Source organism: Mirounga angustirostris, unplaced genomic scaffold (assembly GCF_029215605.1).
Source record: "Mirounga angustirostris isolate CCGP_5_RB_7025 unplaced genomic scaffold, mMirAng1.0.hap1 SCAF_15, whole genome shotgun sequence".
NCBI classification, from domain to species: Eukaryota; Metazoa; Chordata; class Mammalia; order Carnivora; family Phocidae; genus Mirounga; species Mirounga angustirostris.
In genome coordinates, this window is record NW_026991723.1 from 82,011,168 (window position 1) to 82,031,056 (window position 19,889).

Genomic DNA, 19,889 nt, shown 5'->3' on the forward strand with positions numbered 1-19,889 from the left:
CCTGCTTGTGCTCTCTTGCTCTCTCAAATAAATAAATAAAATATTTAATAAAAAAATTTCACTTTAAATTTAAGGCTGTAATCCTCAGTGCTATCCAAAGATCCTTGTTTCTCTAGGCAGGTTACCCTCCCATTCACTAAGAGGAGCAATTCACATCTCTTTTCTCAAATACTCAACGCTCTCTTCCCTCTCCTGGCTCAGTTTATGACCTTGGTTCTTTTTTTCGCCTGAAAAACAGAAGCAGTCAGGAGCTGAGGACTCCTCAAAACAAAAAGAACAAGCAGAAGCAATCAAAAGAGACTTACACTCGTGTCCACCTTCAAAACGTACCAACAACCTCCTGCATCTGTACCTATTAAATGAGTCACTGATGCAGTGGGTCCCACTCTTCTAGCTTGGTAAAGCACTCTTCCTGCAATTACCTCCTGTCTCCCCTGCATATTCAAGCTTGCCTTCTACAGCCTGCTTTTATGCTTTCCTGGTTCTCATCGCCAAAAGAAAAAATCCTCTCAGATACCATTTTCCACCATTCAGATTGTTAAAAATCAGAAAGTTTGATCACAGCAAGACTGTGGGGAATGCATTGTTGATGAGGTGTAAATTGATACAACTCTTATAGATGAGAAATACTGGTCAATAATGCAAAAATATATACCTTCACTCTTAATCATAGGAAACAAACTGAGGGTGGCTGGAGGGGAGGTGGGTGTGGGGATGAGGTCACTGGGTGATGGACATTAAGGAGGGCACGTGATATAATGAGCACTGGGTATTACGTAAGACTGATGAACCACTGAACTCTCTACATCTGAAACTAATAATACACTATACGTTAATTAAAAAAAAAAGAACTTAGGGAACAGTGAATGACCTGCTAAAGTTCTCAGAAAAATCTGGCTCAATATATTCAGTAGTATAAAAAATATATAAACACCTTGTTAATTAGATATTTGCTGTTTGAACGGTAGAGAGTATCAATAAATTATAAAAAAATACTTTTAAAAATTTAATATATTTTTTTAGCCCAGAAATTCCACTGCTGGAAGTTCATCCTATCAATATACTTGCATGAACATAGTATTTAGTTTAAAAAAAAAAGCAAGGTGGTGGAGAACATTATGTATTAGTTTCCTGCCTTTTGCATAAAAAAAAAACAAAAAAAAACGAAAAAGTGTTACTTGCTTATATTTGCATAAAGAAAAGCATTAAAAAATGTGTAAGAGGACGCCTGGGTGGCTCAGTTGGTTAAGCAACTGCCTTCGGCTCAGGTCATGATCCTGGAGTCCCTGGATCGAGTCCCGCATCGGGCTCCCTGCTCAGCGAGGAGCCTGCTTCTCCCTCTGACTCTCCCCCCTCTCATGTACTCTCTCTCATTCTTGCTCTCTCAAATGAATAAATAAATCTTAAAAAAAAAAAATGTGTAAGAAATAGAATAGTTATCTTCAAGGGATAGAGGCGAGTCAGGCCTGGAAGAGAGACTTTTTATATATAACTTTGTATGTGTATATTCTAGAGTTTAAGAATAATTTTTGGGGGTACCTGGGTGGCTCAGTCAGTTAAGCATCCGACTCTTGATTATGGATTGGGTCATAATCTCAGTGTTGTGGGATCAGCCCCATGTCCGGCTCTGGGGTAGGCATAGAGCCTGCTTGGGAGTCTCTCTCCCTCTCTCTCTGCCCCTCCCCACCCTGCTTGTGCTTTCTCTCTCTCTCAAAAAAAAAAAAATAATAATAATAATTTTTTTTTGTAGTTAATACTACCTGAAATTGTCCCTTCTGGTACAGTTTTAAGGCTGATTTTCATTGATGTCTCTTTTAATATATTCACTCTCCTGGTTGTATATGATGGAGGGATATATCTAGTGGTGTCCTTGTTGGGAATATAGTTTGCATCTGTTAGGAGTGACTATATATATGGGTTAGTTACCTAACAATATTCAACAGGACTGCTCAGCGTAGCAGAATTTGGGGATGGTGTGGATAATGACATTTCTGTCTAATGGTACTCCCATTAGTAGTTTATAGTTCTTTTTTTTTTTTTAATTTATTTATTTTATTTGACAGGCACAGCGAGAGAAGGAACACAAGCAGGGGGAGTGGGAGAGGGAGAGGCAGGCTTCCCACTGAGCAGGGAGCCTGATGCGGGGCTCGATCCCAGGACCCTGGGATCATGACCTGAGTCAAAGGCAGACGCTTAACGACTGAGCCACCCAGGCACCCCCAGTAGTTTATAGTTCTTAAAGTATTTTACTTGTAAGGTTTTTGTTTGTTGATCCATAGAGCATACTGAAAGTATTTCTTAGCGGGAGGACAAAATCCATAGCTGTTTTGTGACTATTAAAGCATTCACCTTTTATCAAGGGAAAATCTTGATCCAACCAAAAGATTTACAAACTGTTATTAAACATATTTGAAGTTTTGAAGTAACTGAATGAAATTCACATAAAAATTCTTAAATGCCTTGAGGCATGGGTTTCGAGGCTTCTTCTACCCTTAGACTTTTTCCAGATGATGATAATTAGACATAAAACAGGATTTGGTCTTCCACTGTGTTTCCCACCAATATTTTTGTAAATTTAGAACAAATTTGTCCCTGTCGCTTGGGTTTTTTGGTTTTTTGATTTTTTTTTTTTTTTTTAAGATTTAGTTATTTACTTAAGAGGGAGGGGGGAGAAAGAGAGCGCGGGAGCGAGCAAGCATAGGGGTGGGGAGGGGCAGAGGGAGAGGGAGAGAGAAACTTAAACAGATTCAGCACTAATTGCAGAATCCAGCTCAGGGGCGGGCCTCAGTCTCATGACCTTGAGATCAAGAACTTGAGATCAAGACCTCAGCGGAAATCAAGAGTTGGAGGCTTAATCGACAGATGAATGGATAAAGAAGATGTGGTATATATATACAATGGAATATTATGCAGCCATCAAAAGGAATGAGATCTTGCCATTTGCAACGACGTGGATGGAACTGGAGGGTATTATGTTGAGTGAAATAAGTCAAACAGAGAAAGACATGTATCATATGATCTCACTGATATGAGGAATTCTTAATCGCAGGAAACAAACTGAGTGTTGTTGGAGTGGGGGGTGGGGTGGGAGGGATGGGGGGACTGGGTGATAGACACTGGGGAGGGTATGTGCTCTGGTAAGCGCTGTGAATTGTGCAAGACTGTTGAATCTCAGATCTGTACCTCTGAAACAAATAATGCAATATATGTTAAGAAAAAAAAAAAAGAAGAAGAAGGTAGCGGGAGGGGAAGAATGAAGCGGGGGAAATCGGAGGGGTAGACGAACCATGAGAGACGATGGACTCTGAAAAACAAACAGGGTTCTAGAGGGGAGCGGGGTGGGAGGATGGGTTAGCCTGGTGGTGGGTATTGAGGAGGGCACATTCTGCATGGAGCACTGGGTGTTGTGCACAAACAATGAATCATGGAACACTTCATCTAAAACTAATGTTGTAATGTATGGGGATTAACATAAGAATAAAAAAATTAAAAAAAAAAAGAGTTGGAGGCTTAATCAGCTCTGCCACCGAGGCATTTCACTTGGATTCTATTTATTTATTTATTTATTCATTCATTCATTCATTCATTCATTCATGAGCGCGCGAGCACGCAATGGGGGTGGGTAGAGGAAGAGGGAGGAGGGACAAGCAGACTCCCTGGTGAGTGCAGAGCCCCACAGCGGGGCGCTAGAGGTGGGGCTCCATCCCAGGACCCTGAGATCATGACCTGAGCCAAAGTCAGATGCTTAAACGACTGGGATTTTTCTTATAGAAGTATTAAAGGTCTAGAGACAGTTTGGGGTGACATTAAGCAGTATGAGCACTGTTTGGAATAACTAGTCTTTTTCTTTCCTTTCTCTTTCTTTTCTCTCTCCACTCTCCTCCCCCCCTTCCCTTCCTTCCCTCTTTTTTGGGGGTATGGAGCCAGTCTGTGGCAATTCAATGTCTTTCTTATTTAGAAATTAAACAGCCTTTTCTTCTTGTATTAATAAATATAAAATCAGTAATACTTCCTTATATAATATTTAGATACATTTCTCTTTAAGTTTTAAAAGTGTTATCTTTAGTGAGGGCTTTAATTTTGTTAACTGAAATTTTCTTTAGATGTTGGGTTGTCTTTAAGGAGCAATTACATTTCTTTTTAGAGTTTTGATTAAGGGATTTGAGAAAAATCAGAAAACCTCTTTGCTTTCGCAGCTTTAGTAACATTTTTTCTTACACTTAAGTGTATGGAGCCAAATTTCCTCTTTTTTAGAAGTATTTGAGTTTTTCTTATTTCATATATATTTTTAATCTCTATAAGCCAATCAGAATGGAGCTCCGCTAATTTTTGAGACCTTATAACAGATGTAACCTTTATTCTGTTAATATGGTGGATTACACTGATTGACTTTCCTATGCTAAACTAACTTTACATTCCTGAGATAAACCCAATTTGGATATGATGTATTGTACTTTTTATACGTATGTAACCTTGGTTGGTCTAGCAATAATTTTCCCGTGGGCTTGTCAACATGAAAATTGGTGCCCTCAAGACCTGCTGTCTACATTGTCACCTGAAGGTTTCCTGTCTGCACTGGTGCCCATTACCTCCATGGGTTCCTGTGTAGCTCACCTGTGGTCCAGAGACTTGCTTTCTGCTGGCCAGCAACCAGTTCCAGCCTGGGCACATCAGCAGACTTCCCTGCTGTGTGGTGGGCTGAACTTCACCTTCTGCACTGAGGTCCGTACCACAGTCTTGGTAAGGGGGCCTCTTTCCAAGTATGTCCTTCCTTAGGTAGGGTACCATATGGATTCCTCTAAGCCATAGGGTTCCATATGGAATTTCCTTTTATCTTAACATTCATTCATTTATTAAATCTTAATAATTCTTTGTATTAAACTTGCCCTGTACGGTTTCTGTCTCCTGTCTAGAGATCAAGAGGTCACTAGGTCTAGTCCACACGTAGGGGAAGGGGATTACACAGAGCATGAATAACAGGAGGTGGAGGTCTTGCGGAGCTATATCAGTTCCTGACTGTGGTCTGGACCAAATGACGCTTCTAAGTAATAATGACAAAAGAGATGGGATGGTGCTTCCAAGATCAGGTTACAAAAGACTGTGAGTTCTTTACAGCGCCCTGCTCCCCACCTCTCTACCCATCCCCTCTCCACCCCCCCACCCCCCCTCCGCCAGTCCCCACCCTCCCCTCCCCCATCTCAGGCTCCTCCTGTTTGCCGCTTGGATGAGCCAAACTACCATATTGATTGTGAGGGGCTCAAGTGGCAAGGAACTGAGGGCAGCCTTCAACGAGAAACTGAGGCCCTCATTCCAACTGCTGGAGAGGAACTGAATCCTGCCAACAATCCAGGAAGTAGGCTTGGGAGCAGACACTTCCCCAGGTGAGCAGGGAGATAACTGAGGCCCCAGCCAACACCTGTGAGACCGGAAGCACAGGACCCATTGAAGTCACACGCAGATTCCTGACCCACAGAAACTGTGAGATAATAGATGCTGTTACGTTAAGCCACTAGGTTTGGGGGTAATTTGTCAGGTGACGATAGATAACTAATGCAAGAGTTATTCCAATTTTCCTTTTGATTTTGTATCTGTTTTGGTAAATTGTACTTTGAAGGAATTTGTCCATTTTTAAGACTACCTAAGTCCAATTTATCCATTTCTTTCAGAGGTAGCCCAAGTACACCAATTTATTTGCTCAAAAAAATACGAGAAACAAAAAACGTATGTCCACACAAAAATATGTATACAAATGTTCATAGCAGCTTTATTTATAATAGTCAAAAATTTGAAACAACCCAAATGTTCTTCAACGGGTGAATGTTTAAACAAAGTGGTACATTTACTACTCAGCAATAAGAAGGAACAAACTATTAATACATGTGACAGTTTGGTTGGATCTCAAGGGAATTAGGCTGAGTGAAAAAAGCCGATCTCAAAAGGTTACATCCTGTATAATTTCATTTATACAATATGCTCAAAATGACAAAGTTATAGAGATAGAGACAGATCAGTGGTTGCCAGACCTTAGGGATGAATGAAGATAAGGGAGGTGAATGGATATGAATGTAAAGGGGTAGCATGAGGGATCATTGAGCGAACATTGTTACCTTTTTTTTTTTTTTCAGTTCTGTTATCTTGGGAGTAGTGGTGGTTCCACAAATCTATGTGCTAAGAGTTACACACACACACACATACATGCAAATGAGTGCATGTGAAGCTGATAACATCTGAATAAAGTATGGGGATTGTTAGAAATGTCAATTCCCTGGTTTTGCTATTGTACTGTTATGAAAGATGCTATCATTGGGGAAACTGTGTGAAGGGTGCATGGGTCCTCTAGTATTTTTGTAACTTCCTGTGAACCTATAATTACTTCAGAATATAAAGTTTAAAAGAAAAAAAAAACCCAGTTGAACTCACCCAGTCTCTTGGGTTAAAATATCTAGTTTAAATAGGTACCCCATCCCCTGCCATGGCTCTCCATCCAGTTTTCACTGAGGTTGACTTTTGAGTAAAGACCTTAAGAAAAGGAATATCTCATCATGAAGATATCCAGTGAGGGTGGGGGAAGGCTTTATCCTTAACAAGCAGAAAAGCCCTATGATGGAAGCACGCCTGGCGTGGTGAGCACCTAAGTGGCCAGTGCGGCCATAGCAAAAAACCAGAGAAGCGGCTTTGGCTTTCACTCTGATGATGATGCATTTGAAGGGTTTTGAGCACAGGAGTGAAATGATCAGACTTCACAGTTTAAAGGGATCACTCTAGCTGCTTGAAGGGAGGCAAGGGCAGAAGCAGAGAGAACAGGAGGCCATTCAGGCTAATTCACGTGACAGATAATTGTGGCTCAGACCTAGGTGGTGAGAAGGGGTCAAATTCTGAATATATTTTGAAGGTAGAACTGGCAGAATTTGTTGCTGGACTAAGTGGGAGGGACAGTGATCTAGGGGGAAGTAACTGAAACAGGGGGGCGGGGGAGAGACTGGAGGTGCAGTTTGGGGAGTGGAGGAATCCCAGACACTCCGTCTTTGACATGTTAAGTTTGAGATGTTTATCAGGGATCCAGACAGGGATGTTGGGCTGCCTGCTCTGCCTAAAACTGTCCACAGTCCTGAGAATTACCACTCCCACCTTACAATATCTCATCAGCTGGTTGTATTATATTCATTCTGGTTGTATTACTCCTCATGATCTAAATTCACCTTTCATTTGTTTTTTGTCTATGCCTCCAACTGTAATGTAAGTTTCATGAAGTTAGGGACTAGCTCACTCCTGTATCCTTTAGGCCTTACGTAGTAGATTCTCATAAAGATATCTGCTGAATGTCTCCGAGAACCACACGGGCCTGAACATTTGCTAACGGATGTTATTTAATACCTCGGCTAAGACAGGTCCCAAATCCATTTTCATTCATTACAGCAGTGGTTCCCCAATTTTTTGCACCTTGGAAGCACTCGGGGAGCTTTACAGGTACAGATGCCTTGGTGCCACCCCCAGAGATTGTGATTTAATCCGTCTGGGGTTATGTTCTGGGCTTTGGGATTTTTAAAAGATGCCCAGGTGATTGCACCATGCAAGTAAGTTTGGAACCACTGCACTGTGGAACTTTCAATTAAGGTTTTTACCGTCCTCTTTGTTACGGTGCACGCTCATTACTCCAATAGGTACAATAGAGGAGATAAAATCTTCCTGGACTTTCATTTCCTTAAGTTTCCTCTCCTTTGCTTGGATCCATTATCCCTGGTTCTTCCTCTTCTTCCTGATCTATGTTGTCACTCCAGGGCTTACACAATATTACACGTCTCACAAATACGGCTCTCTTCTCAGCAATGAGGTCTGGGACTCTAAGCCAAATCTGATCCACTGTAATGTGTAGATTTCTAGTATCTTCTCTCTACAACAAATCCTGTCAATTGCTCTCTCCTGCTTCTCAGATCCACCTCTCTCTCCCTCCATCCCTGCTGGGCCATGCTCCGAACACTTCTTACCTAGACTGCTGACCTGGCTTCCCTGCTGGTGGTCTATCTCCAGCTTCACCTCACTCTACCACCAAAGTGATCTTTCTTAAACCCCAGATTGTTCAGATCATCTAACTTCCAAGACTCCCTAAGTCTTTTTATTATGATATTCAATGTCCTTCATAGAGATCCCTACCTACCTCATCCAGCCATGTAAATTCAGGCAAATTTGCTAAGGTGTCTACCTTGGTTTTCTCACCTGTAAAACGGTGACAGTAAATGGTCCTAGATTTTAATATACCTTATAGTGCTTGGAACTGTGTCTGGAATATGGTAAGTGCTCTAAGAGTTAGTTAAGCTATTCCTTAAACACTCCTTCCACTGTAATACAGCTAAAACAGTTCCAACCCCCACCATCAATCACTACCTTCGGGAGGTAGAACAGACTTGAGTCCTGAATTCGGACTCCACTACTTTCTAGCCAGGAGGTCTTGGGTAAGTTACTTAACATCTCAGATACAAAATAGGGATCATAAGATCTACAGTGAAGGACTGTTAAGATACAGAGTGGATTGTTGTGAAGGTAGAATAGGTGTTCCCCTCTCTCTACCTGGTGACATATTATTCAGCCTACAAAGTCTAGCCAGGCAGGGATCATTTCTCAAAGAAGCATCTCCCCTGGCTCACCACCACTACCCCATAGTGTCCCTTCTCAAGTTTCCATACAGCCTACATTAGAACATAGCTCCCCTCAGCTGATGATTCAGATTTGTCTTTCCCAGTTTCCACACTAAGAACTTCCAGAGGAAGAGTTCGTCTTTTATTGACCTTTAACCTTAATGACCAGCACACACTGGGGCTTAAAATGTATCAGCTGAGTGAGCGAGTACAACTAGTCAGGGCCCAGTGAAAATGGTGTTTCAATCCACTCAGGCCATTATCTGTTCATATTCTGAGGTTCCACAGAAGTGTCTTTGTACTTCTATGACACATTAGTTATTTATGAATTTGTCCTATTTCATTCCTCCCCTAGATTGTGATCTGCTAGTATTATCTATGTCCTCATCTGCCATATAGAAAGTACTTTATCTGTATTTGAATAATTGAATTGACTGACTGGATTACAAAATATTTCAACCTCCCTGATCTATTCATTCTTTCAGATCCTTCCCAGGCATGTATGCATGACGTAGGTGATTATTTATTACATTTATTTATTTTAAAGATTTTTAATTTTAGGGGTGCCTGGGTGGCTTAGTCGGTTAAGCACCTGACTCTTGGTTTCGACTCAGGTCATGATCTCATGGGTTGTGAGACTGAGCCCCGCATGGATCTCCACACTCAGTAGGGAGTCTGTTTGAGATTCTCTCCCTCTGCCCCTCCCTCTCAAATAATAAATAAATCTTTAAAAAAAAAGTTTTTAAGTACAACCCACCCCCCATGTGGGACTCGAATTCACAACCCCAAGATCAAGAGTCCCATGCTCTACTGACTAAGCCAGCCACGTGCCCCAAGGCAGGTGATTATTTAAATCTCAAGGATTATCCTGGTAGCTTATTTAAGCCAAGAAGTATACCAAGGATATCAATATAACTAAAATGCACCATGAACTTAATATTGACACTAAAACAACTTTTAAGGTGGACAAATAATTTTATTTTGTGCATGCAAATACATGTCAAGTACTGCAAACTTTTTCCATCAATTTTCTCTCAAACACTGAAAATCATGATGCTCTATTCTGTGAACAGCCAAAGCTAATATCTCTTCACTTCAGTGCTACAGCAAAAACACACAGAATTCACTCTTTGCTATTCACTATCATCACAACCCTCATTGTTCCATCTCTGCCCTCCCCCCATATACAGGCCTTATAAATCCTAGCCTTCCCCCATTTAATCCTATTCCTATAGCACAAAGGGAAACATTACAATTTGGAATTCAAATTGAAATAAATGGAATAGAATTTATTCCCATATATATTCCCCATTTCATTGTACAGAATTATTTTAAATTATAGTTTTAAATAGAAGCTGAGTATATGCCTTAAAAATGAGCATTAAATCCATCTTAGAGATGGTGCCTGCTTTTTACATGATGGGTGTACACCATCTTTAATTTCATTTACATTTCAATCGAACAATAGATTTGCAAAGAAAATGTCTAATACAGACGTAAAAATATTCACACTAGAGCTTCACAATCGGTTGTACAATTGACAAACAGGCCTCTTTTCCCAAACTTTCCAGCTAAGCAAATTTATAAAATGTAATCAATGCAACAAGAAAAACATTTCTCTTTCACTTCCAGGGAAAAGAATATGCAATGAACAGTATAAATGCAGACAGCAGTTGCTGCAAGCTAACCACGACACTCCCAGTGGCTGTACAGTGGGTATGTGCAGTACAAATAGAAGCCACGTGTGTTGTATCACAACTACAGTATAATTGTTTGCCCAGCTAAGAGAATGCATGCACTTCCATGCCTTGGGTTATAAAGTGAGGCCTAATTCTCGACAGATTGATGGAGTATATGCAAATGACCTTGGCTTTTGGCAGTACTAAGTGCAGCCAGTGTCTATGTTCCACTGGTTTGAGGATATTTTTAAAATTTTATTTAAAAAAAGAAAAAAGTTGCCAATTTCGGATTTGGGGAGATAACTAACTGCTCTTGGAGTAGAAATAAGACTCCACTCAAATGTGGGCTGTTCTCATCAGTCGCCTTGACTCCTTGTATTCCCTTGCCAGCAAAGGGATACAAAGAAACTGCTAGTATGAAGGAATAACTAGCAAATGTATTCAATTTATCCAGAAAATGGGATACTCCTTGAGCACGTTCATTTGTGTTCTGCTTGCAGAAGGGGTTCTTATGAAGGAGTTACAGTAAGTGATCCCATCAATACTCTTCAATCACTAAAACACAAGGAAAGTTCTCCCAGGAAACTAATACATAGTTGCAACGCAACTTTTCCCTTTAACTGCTCAGTTACCAATACTGGTGACAGTCTGCTCAGAAAACGACACAGAGAGGCTAGGGAAGAAATATTCAGATTCAAAGTTAAAATCACATGCTGAACCTGATCATTACAATTCCACCCGTCAACCAAACAACATGGGCTTTAACATCTAAGATGCAAGAGCAAGCTAGATGGTTTTTAGAACAATGTTTTCAAATGTTTAAATGATCCCATTTTAAATTCCTAGAAATTGCTGTGCATCCTGTGATTTTCTCAAGGCAGCATGTAAAATTGGGATGTGCTTTATATACTTTGAATCAACTCGAAATTTGAGTGAAAGTGACTAGATCCATACAAATGGGATATTTCAGTTCTCATATAGGAGGTGAGGTTTCTTTTATTCTCTTGTGAGAGTAAATAACTACTAGGAAAAAAATCAGTGCACTGACCCAGTGAAGTACTACCTTCTCTTGAAAATTCTAACACACAAACTCCACGCATGACGCTGGCTTATCAGATGGTACCGAAAGGAAGTCATGGCAGGAAAGGCAAGGGAATCTGCTCTGCTCAGGTACCAACTAGACAAAATACATACATCACTTTCTCAGGCTTTAGAAAATGAACTGGACACTACAAAAGAGAACTACTGAGGCTACATTCACAGAACCTGAATGAGGCACACGGCCTTCAGAGTGGGACTCAGAAATGGAAAAACAAAAACACAAAAAGTAAAACAAACGCCCCACCATTTTCCCACTTTCCAGACCTCAGACCACTTTTTCCTAATTAGACCACAGGCACCATATGCAGTTTAATTACCAGCATTACACCTTTCCTCTCCTATTGCCTTATGTACTGATTTCAAACATATGTACATCACAACATGTTGGTAAAAGGGTCAAATGACAAGGAATGCACCCAATTTTAAAAAGTCACATCCTCGGTCTGATTTATATATATATTTTTTCCTCCATGACATCAGGGAGTAACTTTTTGAAGAAGGATCAGAAAAATTGCTCTTTCTTCTAAAGGGGCAGAGAACCAATGTCTTTCCTTATGTGAAACCCACCATGAGAAACAGAAGATGGTCACTACACAGATAAAGGATGCAATACAGAATAATCCCAACACAGAAACAATTCCTATGTTGTTAGTGAGAACGAGAGTAAGTTTTTAAGAACAGGGAGTTACTGTTTTATGGGATCACCTGCTGCAAGACAAGCATTATTTTAATATAAATGTTCTGAGACATACCTGGCAGGTATATACATACACTGATGCAAATGTAATTTCACTGGACAAGTAGGCAAACACCTAAGCAGTTTATCCCAAACCCCTCCAGCAGAGCACAACCAAGTTTCAAAATTTCAATTTTAAAATTAAAAAGATAAGGTTAAATACACAAGATCAATTTATGTAGTATATATTCACCCTCAGAACGTGCTGAAGATGTTTTGCGTAGTTCTGTTGCACAGAGGGTTCTTTCCCTGAGGGCACATAAGGAGCTCTCAAACTGTTAATAGGTCTCTATTTTGTAACAAAATAGCAATTTTAAAATCTTAAAAAAAAATACATTACCTTCAACATGGAAGATCTCACTATTTAAATATCCATGAAATAGACATACTGGTTTGCATATCCTTTTTGGAAATACAAACAGCAAATAAAGTACATTGGAAGCATTTTAAATGTAATAAGCGCATATTTATAGAAGGGTTCTGATATAAATTATATAACAATCATGTTCCTGTAATATCCTAGGCTAATTTATAATGTCAGAAATAAGTTAATGTAACATGGTTTAAAACTCTTGTTCCTATTCATTTCAGGTTACAGAGTGAAATAAATAAAATGTTTTGTAGGGAGAGGGAGCACTGGCCATGGCAAAAAGGTACAGTACTAACCGAAGGAAACGAAGTCAAGGCTACTGTGCTGTTAGGCTACAAACAAACATCTTCATACATCTGAATATTAAATAAATGTGTAAGATCTTCCATACTGACACCAGAATATCAAAACTACCCCTTTGTTTCTCAGGTATATTTACAACTTATCAGTCACCTTATGAGCATGTTCATTAAGACAGGTATCAAACACCAGTATTTACTCATTCTGATCAAGAAATTTCAGGGAAATGTCAACCCTCCCGCCCCTGGAAATGTGCACAAAACTTTTTATCAAAATCTTATCTGATACAATGCTGTGGTTTTGTAAAACAACTAAATAGCTCAGACGACCAATAACATGATCCTGTTTAAGCATCTTGCTAGCAGGAAAAGCCCTTACATACAGTACACCTGGTGAAAGATCAGCTTGGCTTAAAATATTCCAGTACAATTTTCAGAGTAAACAACTTCACAGAAGTTAATTAAAAAAATAATAATAAAAGTCAAACTAATCTCAAAGAAACCGGGGGGAAAACAAAGAGACAAACTATAGGTAAGATCACCAGAAAGGAATGCCCAGCTTTTGTTTCCAAATGTTGACTGAAATTTAGGTTTCAGTAAAATACCTCCCACAAATCTGGGGCATGGCTGGTTGAACATACTGCATACTTCCAGATGCCAGGTCCAAACACTTTTCAGTCACATTTAGCAGGGCAGAAATTATTCATGTTTCTAAGTATGAATAAAGGTTAGCCAATGTTCTATTATTACATGGTTCATAGTCTTATCAACCTAACAGTCAGAAAACAAGGAAAATTAAACCCCAACGTAAAGTAACAATAAACAATATTTAACCAAGATATTGCAATGAACATCCAAATTAATTAGTTTAAATTAAAAAACAAAAACAAAAACAAAAAACCAGCAATACCATCTTGTTAGTCAGTGCAAACGCTACATACAGGGTTTTCTCAAGAAAGCTGAAAGCACCTGATTCTTTTGCCAAGTCATCAGATTCAATAATGTACAGGCTTAAATCTGCATTTTAAAAAACTGCCATTACATTAGTGCATAATTTATCAAAATTGTAAAAACGATTCTGCATAACTTAGGAGAATTTAATATCTAGTACATCAGCTGAAAGACTTAGGCACTTGGTTATATATTTAATTACTTACTTCAACAAGTAGCCTGTGTATAAATATTAACAAAGCAGAAACTATTCTTGAAAAATGGAAAATTAAAAAAAATTTCAATGCTACAGATAAAAGCACTGCACCACACTCCTACATATAATGCAGTAAAGAAAGCTAGTATATAACCCTGTAAAATTCTATGGTAAGAACATCTAACTCCACTCTTCAAAGTAAAAGAAAGAAAGAAAGGAAGAAAGAAGGAAAAGAAAGAAAAAGAAAAAAAATCCATGCAAAATCCCATGAAAAAGATAAATAAAGCAGCTGGAATGAGATGGAAATTTCTCTCAGCAAAACATAAAATAGAAATAAATAAGTTAATTAAGTCTACTTTCACTAGATGTATCATTGTAGGATCCTGCTAGTTTAATAACTGAGTTGTTAATTTTCTATAGAAGCCATTTAAAATAGGAAATGGCTCAGTTACTGCACCGGATTGCTACAAACTCATAAAAAGCTGCTTGAAGCTTAAGTTAAATGTCCAAATTCCAATCACCTCTGGAAAGTGAACGTGTTACCCTAGTAAAGTAAATTTTCTTTTTTTTTTCATAATGCTAATGCAAGAGGGCTTGAGTATCAAAGAGTCCACAGGAAATGGATGCCCCCAGTAATATCTTTTTTTAAAAAAAATATACATTATATAATATATATTATATATATAAAAAGCTAGTGTAAATGCTTCCATGGTATGGTCACAAATTTGAAAGATGAACCTCCTTTCAGCTGTTAACCATCTTCCCATTTGCAACAGGTTTTAAAAAGTCGTTTTTATCTTCAGACATAACATGAGTTTTCAGAATGAGGTTGCCAACACTGACAGACGTGGTGATGGGGAGGCAACTTGCATTGCTAATGGACACTGGGAGTGGCTGGCTAAAGCAAGAAGTTACCGGCAGAATTGTTTTTTGCTCCTCCCTGGGAGAAAATAAATGACATTGAAAACAAATTAGCTTTAAGTGAAAACTTTAAAGAATAACCATACATGCTTAATACAAGTTGTAACAACCTTAAGAGCCCCTAGCAAAAGCATGTCTTTATCACTAAAAAGTATCAGCACTCACTAAAAAAGTTCCATTTTCCAAAAATCGTATTAAAAAAATTAAAGTACTGGTTAATTTAAGGCCAACAAACTATCAAATTCAAGACTAACCCATATTTTTGGCAGTAATTATATAAAATGGCAATATTAAATCCAAGAATATCTTAACATGAATTTATTAAAAAGGGAAACCCTACATCTAGGTTTTAATTCTCCATTTTGCCATCTAGAAATCTGCCTACCAGACTGAGAAGTATAACCTGATGCTGGATCATGAGGACAAACTTTCATCCCAACAAAAAGCAAGTTTCAGGTGACTTAAGTGGGCTACTTTGTTTGTTCAAATTTACCTCTTCTTTCCTAAAAATCCAGACTGACCCAATCATTGTCCTATTACACAGGGTCTTCCCCTTACAGGATAAAGCCAAAAATGCATTTAACACTGCATCTATTTCTCTTTAAATATTCAGAGCCTATGTCCACTGGTTAGGAATTATCTGTCTAACACTCACAGAATCACATGGTCTTCACCTAAACTCTGTCTCTTCTGCTCCAGTGGCTCCTTTTGGTGCTGCTGGACCGGATGCCCATTTTCCACTGCTGTTCCATTCAGCAATTGATCATTTTGAGGACTGATACCAAGCTGTATGTCCAGGATCTCCTAAGAAAATAAAATGTTAATCCTTCACTATGAAAGCACTTTATACTTTCATTTCCAATGGAATAAAGCCTCCTAAATACTAATTGTAGTACTTACTTCAATTTGTTCACCTTGTCCATCAGGTTCATCAGTATCAAGTGCCGAAAGCTCTAACTCAATATCCCTATCAGGCTTAGTATCGCTTGCATCTTCTGTATAATCACTCTGTAATTAAGAAAAATGCTGATTTTATACCTGTGGAAGCTGGGGTTTCCCTTTTAGATTAAAATGGGAATCCCAATGATTGAAATAAAGAATTATATAAGAAATCTGGTACTACAATTTTATTTCTATTCAGAGTTTTAAAAGCAATCATCCACCATAAAAAGGCACACTAACATGCACTAAGTAATGGCAGAAACCAACACAACAGCAACCAGCAAATACATTAAGCATGAAGCTGGGAGAAGTTTTACCTCTCCATTTCTCAGTTCAATTTCCTTGCTTAGAAGATTTAAGCTAAGGTGACGGCCTTCATCCAGGGAATTCCACTTCTGTTGCATGGCCAGAGCATTGGCCTCCCTCTGAAGAAGCAATGAGTTACTCTTGGCCTACAGGAAAGGAAAAAAAAAGGAAAGTTAGCTTCTAACTGCCATTTTTAAAGAATTCAAAGCTGAGCAACACAGAGCCTACCTGCTGAAGTTCAATGCTCAAAAGGTCTCCAGTACTGGAATGCTTTCGATGACCGGATAAATCGGTAACAATGAATCTGTCCCTTTAAAGAGAAACATGTTTACATTTATAAAAGTGAAATCAGGAAGCACCTAAAGCAGTAATGGCCATATACCATATGTGTTTTCAATAATGTATCAACCCTGAAAGTTTCAGTTGTCATTCCAAATGTAAATTTTTTTCAGAAATTTGTTATATAGCTAAAATCATAAAGCATACTTCATGAATAATTGGGGGGTAGGATCTATACTCTGAGGATAACGTACAGTCTGAGAATAGAGAATCCAAGAGAATTAAGAGTAACATTACCGTTCAATATAGTGTGCTGATGATGTGGCCTCGTTACCGTATGAACTCCACCTTGAATCAACAGCATTGACATAAGGAACATAATCTATAGAAATGCAGAAAAAAATAATGATCACAAAAGTGAAAAATCAGTATATAAATGTGAACATATATATATATATATATATATTTTTTTTAAAGATTTTATTTATTTATTTGAGAGACAGAATGGGAGAGAGAGCATGAGCAGGGGGAGGGGCAGAGAGAGAGGGAGAAGCAGGCTCCCCGCTGAGGAGGGAGCCCGATGCGGGACTTGATCTTGGGACTCCAGGATCATGACCTGAGCTGAAGGCAGTCGCTTAACCAACTGAGCCATCCAGGTGCCCTGTGAACATATATTTTTAAGAAAAGATCTCTATTTTATCTAACCAGCCATGTTCTTCTGGCTAAACCATGTAATTCTGAGTTTTCTGGGATTATTAATGGAGGGAAATGTTCTGTACCTCACAAAATGAAGATTAAAAAGCACAGTGTTAGAACATATCAGTATTAGTTAAGGGGGATTACCTGATACACTGATAGGCTTAGTGGCACTTCCTTGGGAAGCAGTGGCCTGGACAGGATCCGTGGTATGGTAACCTGTACGTGAAGATCTGGAAATTGCACCCCATTTTGAGATGATAGGTCCATCACTAAATGGAATTATTGGGTCTTCTTCTTTTGTCCTTCTCTGGGTTTCAAATAAATGCACTCTTCTCTTAACATCTCCACTGTCCAGGTCCTGCATAAACCAAAGAAAATCAATAAAGGGATTGCTGGCAATTACTTCAGCTAGTAGTACAGATTAATGCTTTCAAAAGACATGTAATTAAGTTTTCTGGTAAATTTAACACTAGCTATAGATCTCAATGGTAATCCAACATCTATTTTAAACCACCGAACTATGCTCAAATAATTTAAACATCAAATGCAATTTATTTCAGACTTACCTAAATATAACTCTGCTGCTTACAGAGGAGTTATATAGCAACAATATGAAGACGAAAGCATTCAATCACTCTAAAACTTCAGTCAACATGCATGATATCCCCCCGCCCCCCCAAATCATACCATTAATACAGCATTTGAATTAGCAATTACATCTCTGGGCTCTGAATCGATGGCATTTATACAGGAGCCTATGGTGCCACAAGACCAGGGAGAATAATGAGAAAGATGATCTTCTTCAAATTTTGTACCACTCACGCTCTCAGAGAACTGATTAAAAAAAAAAAGGCATAGTCAATTAGTACAAATCAAACTTACAAACTTGTTAACTAATACAAAGTAACAATTATAGAATATACAGGACTTCATATTGAACAGTTAAACCTTCCATAATTAATATAAAAAACTGTCATTAGTAACAAGTAGTATCTATATTCTTTGTGTTTATATTATTCATTAATACAAAATAGAATGACTTCTGTTTTTACTTTGTTCTTTCAGTACTCATAAGAAACCCCTGACCGATACCATCAAAACCAATCAACAAATATTTACAGCATGCCTCAAATATGGACAAGGTACTCCAAAAAATGAAAAAAACAAAAGAAAACACATACACACACCACAGTCCATAGTGGTAGTTTATCATTCTCTTGAGAAAAGACCAACATGAGACTGCGGGAATAGGGGCGCCTGGGTGGTTCAGTCGTTAAGTGTCTGCCTTCGGCTTGGGTCGTGATCCCGGGGTCTTGGAATCAAGCCCCGCATCGGGCTCCCTGCTTGGCGGGAAGTCTGCTTCTCCCTTTCCCACTCCCCCTGCTTGTGTTCCCTCTCTTGCTGTCTCTCTCTGTCAAATAAATAAATTAAAAAATCTTAAAAAAAAAAAACCTATGGGAATATAACGGATAAACCACGCAGGATTAAAAAAAAAAAAAAAACAACACTCAAAGGCAGCTTTCTGGAACTAGAAGAGAAAGTGGACAAATTTTAAAGGGACTGTCAAAATTATTATAGGATCAGAATATTAAAGTTGTAATAATCATTAAATCTAGTTTACTGATTGTACAGATACAGAAAGCCAAGGCCAAAAAGGTTAAATTACTTATACGAAGTCATATTGCTAGCAAACAGCTGAGCTGAGTGTCAGGGAAATAATTTTTTTTTTTTTTAACGTAATCTCTACACCCAGTGCGGGGCTTGAACTCATGACCCTAAGATCAAGAGTCATATGCTCTACCGGCTGAGCCAGCCAGGCTCCCCAGGGAAATACTTATTTCTTACAGTAAAGTATAAAAAAATGTAAATACATTTTTGTATCAAGTAAGTGGCAACTCATATTACACTGTTGTCAAGATGTTTAGCTGCTTTGAAGAAGTCTAAGGTTTTTTTTTGTAAAGATTTTTTTTAAATTTACTTACTTGAGAGACAGAACAAGTTGGGGAAAGGACAGAGGGAGAGACAGATTCCCCACTGAGCAGGAAGCCCAACAAGGGGCTCGACCCCAGAACCTTGAGATCATGACCTGAGCTGAATGCTTAACCAACCAAGCCATCCAGGTGCCCTAAAGAAGTCTAAGTTTGATGAGAAATTTGGACCTGGTTTAAAAATTCAATGGTTTATTGAACTACTTATGGATGAAAGTATATGTCTAGGATTACTTCAAAATAATACAGAGGGAAGAGGGGTTGTACAAATGAAACAAGACTGGCTAAGCAGATAATTAGGGGTGATGGGTACATGGGGTTTATTATATACTATTCTCTCTACTTTTTATGTGTTTGAAATTTTTCATAAGATTTTAAGAAGTTTTTTATATTAAAGCCTGTAGGAATGGGAAATAAACCAAACTAGAGGAAGTAAAAAAAAAAAAAAAAAAGTTTGTTCTACATATGAAAGTACTGAAAACAACAGGGCACAGGGCACACTGAAATGATCCTAGTACAAAAACTTGGTTTTGTAACAAGAACAACAGTTAACGGTGACAGAAAACTGCACAAATAAAACAGTAGGCATTTCTGCACCTTTTGTGAAGTAGGGAAGAAATGCCTCTGCCAGATTTACTACCTGGGCAAATTACTTAATTTCTCTGAGTAAGATTCCTAAAAAAAAATAGAGATTTAATACCTGCCCCCTAAGATTTTTGTGAGAATTAAATAAAATAGCATTATGTAAATGCTTAGTACAGTGCCTGGCACAAGTAGGTGCTCAATAAA

At 38.5% G+C, this 19,889-nt stretch overlaps 1 protein-coding gene across 4 annotated transcripts in view; it reads right to left on the bottom strand.

Moving 5' to 3' along the window:
• Positions 1-5,740: 5,740 nt before the first annotated feature.
• Positions 5,741-19,889, bottom strand: part of RC3H2 (ring finger and CCCH-type domains 2) — a 54,942-nt gene continuing 40,793 nt past the window's right edge. For 2 of the 4 annotated variants that reach the window (XM_045883096.3, XM_045883094.3), the window contains 8 exons: positions 17,800-17,946; positions 17,257-17,470; positions 16,711-16,795; positions 16,363-16,444; positions 16,146-16,280; positions 15,787-15,894; positions 15,542-15,690; positions 5,741-14,905 (listed from right to left, as the gene is read on the bottom strand). In XM_045883096.3, coding sequence (XP_045739052.1) covers positions 14,710-14,905; positions 15,542-15,690; positions 15,787-15,894; positions 16,146-16,280; positions 16,363-16,444; positions 16,711-16,795; positions 17,257-17,470; positions 17,800-17,946 — 1,116 coding nt within the window. In that variant the 3' untranslated portion in view covers positions 5,741-14,709. The remainder of the gene's footprint in view (positions 14,906-15,541; positions 15,691-15,786; positions 15,895-16,145; positions 16,281-16,362; positions 16,445-16,710; positions 16,796-17,256; positions 17,471-17,799; positions 17,947-19,889) is intronic. The other 2 variants (XM_045883095.3, XM_045883097.3) reach the window with 2 other exon arrangements.